Source organism: Antechinus flavipes, chromosome 1 (genome assembly GCF_016432865.1).
Source record: "Antechinus flavipes isolate AdamAnt ecotype Samford, QLD, Australia chromosome 1, AdamAnt_v2, whole genome shotgun sequence".
Lineage (NCBI taxonomy): Eukaryota > Metazoa > Chordata > Mammalia > Dasyuromorphia > Dasyuridae > Antechinus > Antechinus flavipes.
The window spans coordinates 497,129,615-497,140,203 of record NC_067398.1 but is presented as its reverse complement, the minus strand read 5'-3'; the positions used below and the strand labels follow the sequence as shown (position 1 = coordinate 497,140,203).

At 34.9% G+C, this 10,589-nt stretch overlaps 1 protein-coding gene across 1 annotated transcript in view; it reads left to right on the top strand.

The window, feature by feature from the left end:
* GREB1L (GREB1 like retinoic acid receptor coactivator) overlaps window positions 1-10,589 on the top strand; it is a 140,203-nt gene that overhangs the window by 91,556 nt on the left and 38,058 nt on the right. The window contains exons 17-18 of the mRNA XM_051970360.1: window positions 127-319; window positions 1,885-2,018. Coding sequence (XP_051826320.1) covers window positions 127-319; window positions 1,885-2,018 — 327 coding nt within the window. The remainder of the gene's footprint in view (window positions 1-126; window positions 320-1,884; window positions 2,019-10,589) is intronic.

The following is a 10,589-nucleotide window of genomic DNA, read 5'->3' as shown; positions in this document are numbered from 1 at the left end:
TTCATCTAATTTAATTAAGGAAGATATATAAAATACTGATTTTAACCCTAATTTTATTAATTATGTAGTATTCATTAATTTTTAATCTGTATAAGATGTTAATTGTACCTTTGCTGATTTTCACAGTGTCATCTCAGGTTCTCTGTCACATGGGGAGCCAAGTCATGGATTGGCTGATAGAGTTATCAATTGCCGAGAAGTCCTCGAAGCTTTCAATCTCCTTGTACTTCAGGTTAGCTCTTTCCCATATGCCCTGCAAACACAACAGTCCAGAATAAGCTCTGCCAATGAAGTGCACTGGATTCCACTAGACGGTGTGGTAAGTTTGCTTTCTTTTGTCCAAGATGAACTTATCTTCCTAGACATGCCCTTCTTCTAGAAGTTTGAAAGGTGTTATAATAATGACCATTGCTTTTAAATGAAACATTTTAAGTGAAAATCATAGTATGAATGAATCCTTGGCCAACGGTCCTTTATTCTTAATAATAAATACCATTTATATAGTACTTTAAAGTTGCAAAGTTCTAACCACTATAGTCTCATTTTATCCCTGGAAGATACTGTCCTCATTTTACAGAGGAAGAAATTGGGATAGAAAGAAATTAAGTGACATAGTGACATCTCTGACTGGATTTGAATTCGTTTTTCTGACTGGCTTCAGTGCTTTTATCCACCAGAAGAAACCCTAGCCAGATTGACAATGCTCAAAAAGTTTAGCATATGATCTAGTGACAGATAGTGTCTGTTTCCTAAAGACCAATCAGTCTATCCAGTCACAGAGACTATATCTCATTAGATTGTAAGCTCTTTGACAACAGGAACTGTCTTTTGCCCTTTTTTGTATCATCAACATTTGACACAGTGCCTAGTCTAAGTGCTTAATAAATGTATATTGACTCACTGATAGAGCAGCATGTATCCAAGAAGTCAGCCATTTGGTGACATATATTTTAGCCATGACAACCCATATGACAAAATTTTAAATGGCTCTCAATCATTTGTTCTGTAGTAATTAATTTTTTGAAGGCTTTCTGAAAGAGAATACTAATCTTAATAGTAACTAAAATTTATATAATGCTTTATAGTTTACCAGATGCTTTAATAGGTTGTTTTATTTAATCCCCTCAACAATACTGTGAGGTAAGAGAAAAATCACTATTGTACCCATTTTGTCCAGTGAGAGAAAATTAAGGCTCAGGAGGATTAAAAGATTTGTCTAATTGCACACATTTGACCTATAATAGCTTGCTTGTTGTCTTGAGGAGAAAGAGAGAGAAAAATTTGGAGCACAAAGTCTTACAAAAAGACCTTCCTTAGTGTTAAAATAAACCATTAGTTGACACAAAAAAAATTTGTCCAAGGCTCATAGCTAATGTATGGCAGAAATTTCAGACTGAGATTCTAAGTGAGCAAAAGAACAATTCAAGAAAAATTAAAAAGTGTATTTTTTTTAGGGAACAATTTTAAAAAAGGAGAAAGAATACATTGATTTTCTATTTAAATATCCAAAGAAATCAATTTAGAATTTTACTCATCCATCAAGTCCTTTTGAAGAAGTTTTCTTTTTTTATTAAAGCTTTTTATTTTCAAAACATATACATGAATAATTTTTCAATATTGACCCTTGCAAAAACTTCGTGTTCCAAATTTTCCCCTCTTTCCTCTTCCCCTCTCCCTAGATGACAGGTAATCCAATACATGTTAAATATGTTAAAATAAATGCAGAACAAGATTTCTGAAGCCATAATCCTACAACTGCTGAACTACTAACAAATTATAAGACTAAACAAGTTTTTCACCCTTCAGGGAATGACATCCTCACCATATCTCTCGCTCTTTTTTTTTTTTTCTCTCTCTCTCTCTCTTTTTAAAAAATTTAATTAGGAGGAAATGGGTGGTGAAGAAAAACTGTATTTTGGCTTGAATGAGTACAGCAAGTCCTTGCAGTGGGGAATCACTAGTCCACTTCTAAGATGTGATGAAACTTTTGAGAAAATGGTCAGCACGCTCTTAGAAAGGTAAATAATGAAAAAGCATAATCTTTGATCCAGCTGTAGTTACATAACTGAAACAAGCAAGCATATAGTGAATCCCAGTGTTGTGATGGACATGTTGTAACCTGTGAAAATGATGTTTTGAAGATCTGGAATAAAATTAGTCTTTTATGTAATGGCAGTGAATAGCTGTGGGTGTGGTAAAAACAGGTCTCTTTTTCCATGTGTTGGATGATCTTGGCTTTGTGCTCAAATGCCACCACCTAGAGGTAAAAATTGAGACAAGTTCTTTCATCAAAAACTGTGAGCCTATTTACCAATTTTTTGTGGCTTCTCTAGGGGTAAACAATCTTTCTTCTACCAGCTTACTTCAATCTAATGCGTACAAATGGATTAGGTACAAGATCAAACTTCACTGTAGTATGAGGAATTTTGGTCTATAAACTCCATACTTCAAAAGAGCCAATATTTCCCAAGTGTAGACCAAGGCACCTCCACATCTTAATGGACAGTTCCATGAACTGCTATGGCTTAAAATATTTATCATCTAAGGGCCAACCTTTAGGGAAGGGCATTTCTGGGCTCATCTCCAGATAACAACCCTTGGTTAATGCCTTTCTACCTTCCATCTCTTTTTTAAACGTTGCTATTTCTATCAAGGACGCAACTATCCTCCTAATCACTCAGGTTTGCAACCTTGGTCGTATCCTTAGCTCCTATTTTCCTTTACCCTACATAGCTAACAGTTGCTAAATGTCTTCATTTCTACCTCTACAACATATTTGTCTGTATGTTTGTCTGTATGCGTGTCTGTTATCTCCCCTTTTACAATGCAGGTCCTTGCATAGAAGAATTATTTCAATTTTAGTTGTTTTCCCCACATCTAACACAGTGCATGACATATAGCAGACACTTAAGAAACATTTGCTAATTTATTGCTGTGGTTTGAGGAATGAGTGTGGTGCTTAAGAAGTAGAGACAGTGACTGCTGAATAGCTTGACAATGATGGCAAATGATTAATTTGTGGGTAAAAGAGCCTGGGGAAGGATCAAAAGAAAGGACTATCTTATTAGTAAGCTGATGGCAAGTAGCCAATAGAGGCAGCTTAAAGATGAATGGGAGGGAGAGACAAATTGATCAAAGAGGGTTCCAAAGATAGGAGGAAGAAGACTGCAGGAGAGATTAATCTTGAAATTTATATTCATTCTTTACTTTAGTTTTTTTACACCTTATTCCTTACTTATCCCCTTACTTAGATTTTTATACCTTATTCCTGCTACATATTCTTCAAGCTAGTGACACTGACCTTGATTCTGAGCATTTTCTCTGGCTGTTTGCCCATGTTTGCAATGCTCTTTCTTCTCAACTCCTGTCTTCCATGACTTCCTTCTAGTTTTAACTAAAATCCCATCTTCTATGTGAAATTTTTCCCATCCTCTAGTTGGGAACTCCTAGCTCTAATGCCTTCCTTCTTTTAATTATTTCCTTTTAATCCCTAGTATAGGTTATTTTTTGTTGTCTCAACCATTAACTATAAAGGCAGGGATTATCTTTTGCCTCTTTTTGTATCTTTTGCCTCTTTTTGTATCCCTGGATGTGCTTGATACATAGTACATATTTAATAGATAATGCATTATACACTGACAGAATGCCCTCAGAAACTAGATGGGGATATGCGGACACTGGCATTGCTTATTAAATAATTGATTTGCACCCCCAAAGAGTAGAACCAGAAACCATGAGTCCTGGTTTCAGCCATGTGTGTGAAACATGCAGCTCAAATTAGAGCTATCAAAATGTAGACTAGACTAATTGCCTGAAGCTTTCAAGGTGAGATACTATAGAAAGGATTTTTGGTTAGGTATAAATGAACTATAAGGCCTCTGAGCTTCTGTAATTCTGGATAGGCAGGAATTCAATAAATGAGAAGGTATAAATAAATTGATTGCAATTATAAAGTAGGGAGATCCGTGAGACCCTATTTGAGTCAAACTGAAGTGATTGACAAGAGCAACATAAAGAAGATAATGCAAGATAGGAAATGGAAATAGCTCTGCAATACAGATATCTATTTTATACTCTGAAAGAGTGTGTGTGTATATGTACAGAGAGACACAGAGAGAGAGAAGTTTTGTCTTAAAATGTATATGTGGTGTTTTAAGTATTTATAAATTGTAAATTTCAATAAATGAGAGAGCATTCTAGGCATAGGGAGCAAATGCGTGGAGATGCATTGGACACTGGTCCAATTTGTCTACATTATAGATTGCATAACATATGAAATAAATCTGAAAGTGGATGATGGTGTCAAAAATAGCTAACATGACTTTATGAGTTACAAAGCACTTTACGTATATTATCTCATATAATCTTCACAACTCTGTGCTTTAGGTACTATTAGTGCTATTGTTATCCCTACAGATGAGAAAACAAAGGCTACATTTAAGTGGGTTGTCCAAGTTATACAGAGCTTACTCTATCTACTATCATGCTGACCACATCATCTAGCTGAAAAATTCAAAAGAATTTGAACTTTATTCTTGAGATGATTGATAAAAGAAGCAATATTATCATATCCCAGGAATGCATAAGAAAGTTTTTTTTTCTGGTAATGTTATATAGGATAAGTTGGAAAGGGGAGTGAGCATTGATATAGGAGATCTCATCAGGTAACAGGGGAAGCAAATGTTAATGAATGCCAGTACTAGGATATTGATAGTGAAAACACAGAAGGGGAAAAGAGTAGGACAGATCCTATAGAGATTTAATAAATAGAACATCAGAAGTGATAAAGAGAGAAGAGTCAAAAGAAAACCTGAAGGTTGTAAGCATTTGAGACAGAGTGAATGATAGGGCTCTTTAGACAGAAATATTAAGATCTGTTGTAAGAGAGATTAGTTTACAGGGAAAGATAATAAGTTTGGTTTTGAACATGTTGACTTTGAAACACCAGCAAAATGTCACTGTAAAGCAACGGACATACAGGTCCAATGCTTAGCAGAAAGATGAGGAACAGAGAAACTAGATTTGGGAGTTATACAATGAAGCTCTGGGACAGAATGAGATTACCTAGGGACAATATGGCTCCAAAAGAGAAATGGGCCAAGGACAGATTCTTAGGAAATACCCATATAAAGGGATCAAAAAGAGGGTGTGTCAAATTATAGTGTCAAAATTATACAGAATGATCAAAAATAATGTTGGCAAAAAAATCCCCCAAATTTCTTAGTCTAAGAATATAAAATCAACAGAAATCTCTTTTTACTTTCTCATACTTACACGAGCCTTTTCAAGCTTCTTTTGCTGTTAACAATGTCTGTCTGAGTTTCCTCTGTCTTAAAGCCTCCTGGATATTCTGCATTCATCCTTACTTGTCCTTTTCTTCCTTTTATAACCTGGGTCTCTCCTCCCTTCACTAGTGCTTTTTGGCCTAGCACAAGAAGTCTGCTAGTAGATTTGCAATAATGATTGCAATAATAATAATAATAATCTCTTCTTGGATTTATAATTATCCACCTAGCCCAGATGAAAGCTTCCTTACCTCCACCAAGATCTTATGCCTTCCCCTTCCAAAACTGGCCACCTGGTCTATATCTCCCTTCAATATATTTTCATTCAGATACTTATCATTTATATTTAATCTTTATTTCATTTCTGTTACAATTTATAAATACTTAAAACACTACATATACATTTTAAGACAAAACTTCTCTCTCTCTCTCTCTCTCACACACACACACACACACACACACTCTCTCTCTCTCTCTCTCTCTCTCTGTCTCTGTACATATACACATACACCCTCTTTCAGAGTATAAAATAGATATCTGTATTGCAGAGCTATTTCTATTTCAATCACTTCAGTTTGACTCAAATAGGGTCTCATGTACCTCCCAACTTTATAATTATAATCATTTTTCTGAATATCTAAACTAAATGTGTTGGTCTGGACCAAACCATTCCTTCTTTTCTTCAGTATATTCACTTTAACTTCTTATAAGACATCAAAAATACTTAGATGGGAATCAGGAGATCTATATTCTGGTGTTAGATCTGTTAATAATGCTCCTGATCTCATTTTCTTCATCTATAAAACAGGGTAAGAAAATTTGAAATAGTTAATCATTAAGGTAATTTCAGGCTCAGAAGTTCCATGCAACTGTTATAAAACATTCTCTTTTCTCCTAAATCTTCCATAATACCTCTTCCCTTCATCCTCTTAGAGAATCAACTTTTTATTCCATTTATTCCATTACCAAGAAAATTGAGGCCATTAGGAAGACCTCCTCTTCCATCTCTCCTTACTTTACAAGCCCTTGATATCATCCTCCACTATTTCCTTCATTACTTTAGCTGCTACTTTAATCTTTGCCTTGCCAAGATCAACCCCTCTTCATATTATGCTTGATTCCATCCCTTCTGTCTCTGCAGTAGATTGCCCCAATATTATCCACCCCCATACACATACACACATACTGATCATCATTCACTTTATATATACTGGGTCTTTCTCTGCTGTCTACTCACTTGACTTCTGTTTGTCCCAGTTACTTCATCCGTAAAATTAAAATAATAATAGCATCTATCTTCCAGGGTTGTTGTGAACAAATGAAATAACAGTTGCAAAGGGCTTAGCACAGTGCTTGGCACACATGGTTAGCACTATATAAATGTTAGCTATTATTTTTATTATTGCATTTAAATTCTTCTGTTTGTAATTTAAAGCTCTTTACAACCTGACTCCTCATTACCTTTCTAGTTTTCTTATATATTATTCCCCTCCACATATGCCATAGTTCATCCATACTAATTTTCTTACTGTTCCTCATATATGGGTAATACATTTGTCATTTCCATGCCTTTGCCCTGGCTGTTTTGTTTGCTTAGAATGCACTTTCTTCTCATGTCTGTCTCTTAGATTTCCTTCAAGACTCAGCTCAACCAATACATTTTACATGGAGCCTTTTAAAAAATCTTTCCCATCTGCTAGAGTGGCTTCTCCTGCCCCCACAACTTTACATCACTTTACATATAGAATATATGTACATTTTCTCCTTATTTGAATATAATTTCCTTGAGTATAAAATCTGTTCTTTTTTTGTCTTTTGCTCTCCAGAGCTTAGCACGCTATACATGGCACAAATATGTATTGATTGTTTGATTAAATAACAAGAGTATATATCACACAATTCAGCAGTTAAACCTCAGTGGACCATAAGCTCACCCAGAATGTCTCAGGACATCACAACAGTAGCTCAGAGTCTCAAAAGAAGAGTTCCATGAAGAATAAAAATAGAAGTTTATTTTACACTTTCCCTTATTGAGGAAAGTCCTAATTAGAAAAAGAAAAAGACCATATTTCTTCTCAATTAATTAATAGTTGTAAAATGCTTAGCATAATGCCTGGAATAGAGTGGTTTTTTCCAGTATCCTTGTAGGTCTGACACATTCTAAGCGCTTAATAAATTTTTATTGTCTGACTGACCCATCAGCACAGTAATGGAAGTGACAAGGAGAGGGTGGAAGGAGTGGATAATAGGAGAGGGTGGAGGGAGTGGATAATGAACCACTCCCCTTCATCTAACCAAAACTCCCAGACTGATGCAACAGGGAGAAGACAAGGACATATAGATGTGTATTATCTTATCTCCGTTTAGGCACTGGAAACTTATCTTAACCTAACATTTTCAAAATCCTGGGGGTATTATTTTCCCAGTTAATTAGCTCTATCTAGCTTCAAGCTCTAAATAGAATTTAGTGCTTTAAGTATGAAATGACCCTTTGACCATTTCAATTTTATGTATGGCCTCCTTAACAAAGAGAATTGATCTACAGTTATGGTAGAATACTGCCCAATTTGGTGCGGTCTCAGTTCTGGAGACAAAGGGTTCAAATCCTACTTTTTATGCTTAATATTCGTACGCCCTTGGTCAAGCTAGTTAACCTTCCTAGGCCTCAGTTTACACATCTGTTAAGTGAAGAGGTTGGAACAGATAGCCTCTGAGATCCCTTCCAGTTATCAATCTGCAATCTTATGATGCTATGACCTGCCCAAGCAATCGAGGACAAACCAGAAACTCAGGTCACCTAAAGTTATTGATACTTGTAAATGCAGACAGGATAAATGTAAACAGAATCATACATTTTCCTTTTTTTTATCATCCAGGACAAATTTCTTTATTTTTTCATTATCTAGTCATTTTATGTTATTAAAATTTTATTTATGTCTTAAATGTTTATTTAAGTCTTCTATTTATGTCTTTAACAACACAATCATTCCAGCATACATCTTCCTTCCCTCCTCCCTCTCAGTAGCAAAAGGAGAAAAAAATCAGCTAAACAAAATTAAGTGACACATCGATCATATCTAACTAATTCCAAACTCATAGCATCTTTCATCTTTTCTTTCTTTTTTTTCCCCAAGTTAAGGGGCAAAATTTTTATTACACTGCTTGCTAAGACTGGGCAAAATCCATATGGGTTTTTGGCAATTAGCTATTTTAAAGCTAATTTTATCTAATTTTAAAAGCAGTTTTAGCAGGTAACAAGGAAAAAGATAAATTCCCTAGCAGAGACACCATTAAGACAAATCAAACATTTTTCTAACGAGATTGCTCCTATTAATCAACAGAAATAGATGTCACCTCTTTCTGCCTTTCTACAGGTTGACTATCCCAAAATTCTCTTCATTCTCATCTCCACTTCTTTGAATCCTTAACTTTATTCAATACTCATCTTTTTCACCTTTCCTTCCAAGAAGCCCTTTCCTAATCCCTCTAGCTGTTGACCTCACTTCCTCCTCAAATTTTTGTGATATGCTTGTTTAAATGTTGTTTGTTCCCAGTGGAATGTAAGCTCCTTGAGGGCAGAAATTTTTTTTTTTCATTTTGTCTCTATATCTCTAATGCCTATCATACACTTAATATTAATTCAATACTTAATAATGATTCCCAGTAAATGTTTGTTGGAATGGACTTGGAAGTAAGTATATGATCACAGAAAGGAATGTAATAGATCATTTACTCTAGTCTCTTCTCTTTTTCCAGAAGAAGAAATTTAAGTCCAGAGAAGCTTATTCAAGAACATATAGGAAATGGATGTGATATGGATAGCCTACATTTGGATTATTGATTATTTACCTTTTCAGGCAGGAAAGAGGAAAAAGAGGGGAAGTTTAGAATTTAGAACTCAAAATTTTTTTTAAAAGTGTGAAAAATTATTTTAATACATAATTGGGGGAAAAACATTGTTTTTAAAAATAGGTCTGAGAGCTAGACTTCAAACATAGATTCCCTAACCTGAGTTGACCTAGTAAGGTGACTCTGTGAAATAGGTTTTTACATAAAAGCAATATGTGGCTTCTCACTCTTCTTTAAATTCAGCCTGATTTGGGGGTAAAATCTTTTGTTACATTGGAATTTTATTATATTGAATTTATCTCATAGTAAAAGACCGTATTTCTACTCAGTTAATTAATAGTTGTAAAATGCTTAGCATAATGCCTGGAATAGAGTGTTTTTTTTCCAGTGTTTTTTCTCATAGTTTACATTACATTTACATCCATGTTTTTTCTCATAGTTTACATTGTGGTGGTATTGAAGTAGTCAATAGGCAGTATACAGATGTATATTTATAATATTTCTTATTATTAAATTCTGGAAAGTAATTTGCTATAAATGTCTCTTTCTGAATATTAAAAAACTCGGCCAGATCCATGTGGCAAGTATTCTGTTTATGATAATAGAATGAAGGAGTATTTTTTTTTTTGGCGGGGGGGATAGGAGAATGGGAAGGCAATTAGGGCTAAGTGACTTGCCTAGAGTCTGCTAGTAAGTATAAAATATCTGAGACTGGATTTGAATTCAGGTATTCCTGACTCCAGGGCCAGTGCTCTATCCATTGCAGCATCTACTTGCCCCCAAAGGGAATATTTTATAGAAAGATGTGTTCATTGTATTTTCTGATGTTCAACTCTGATTTTTAAAGTTCTTCATAATCTGACCTCTTCCTATTTTTCCAGGCTCTGCAGTGCAGTGACCCTGGTCTTCGATGTCTGTTTCTATGTATCTGCTAACGCAATTTTATTTAAACTTCAAGACGAGATAGTATAGTGGATCCTGGGCAGTCATTTAACTTTTTATCTGCTTCAATTTCATCATCTATAAGGATAAGAATGGGCAGCTGGCCCAGAATTATGAAGAACTCAGTTTAAATCTGGCTCATATATTTACAAGCTGTGAGATCCTGGGCAAATCACTTAACCCTGTTTGCCTCAGTTTCCTCATCTGTCAAATGAGCTGGAGATGGAAATGGCAGAACTCGCTGGTCTCTTTGGCAAAAAACTAACATACAAACCCAAATGGGGTCACAAAAAATCAGATATGATTGAAATCAACTAAACTACAAGAAGGGTAATAATAGCATCTATTTCCTTATCTTTGTGAGGATAAAAATAAGAGTATTTGTAAAGCGCTCTGCAGACTTTAAAATACTAGGTAAATGCTAGTTATGGTGATCATTAAACAGAAATTTGATCGTGTCATTCTCTTATTAACTCCAGTGGCTCCCTGTTGCCTCGAGGACAAAAATATAAA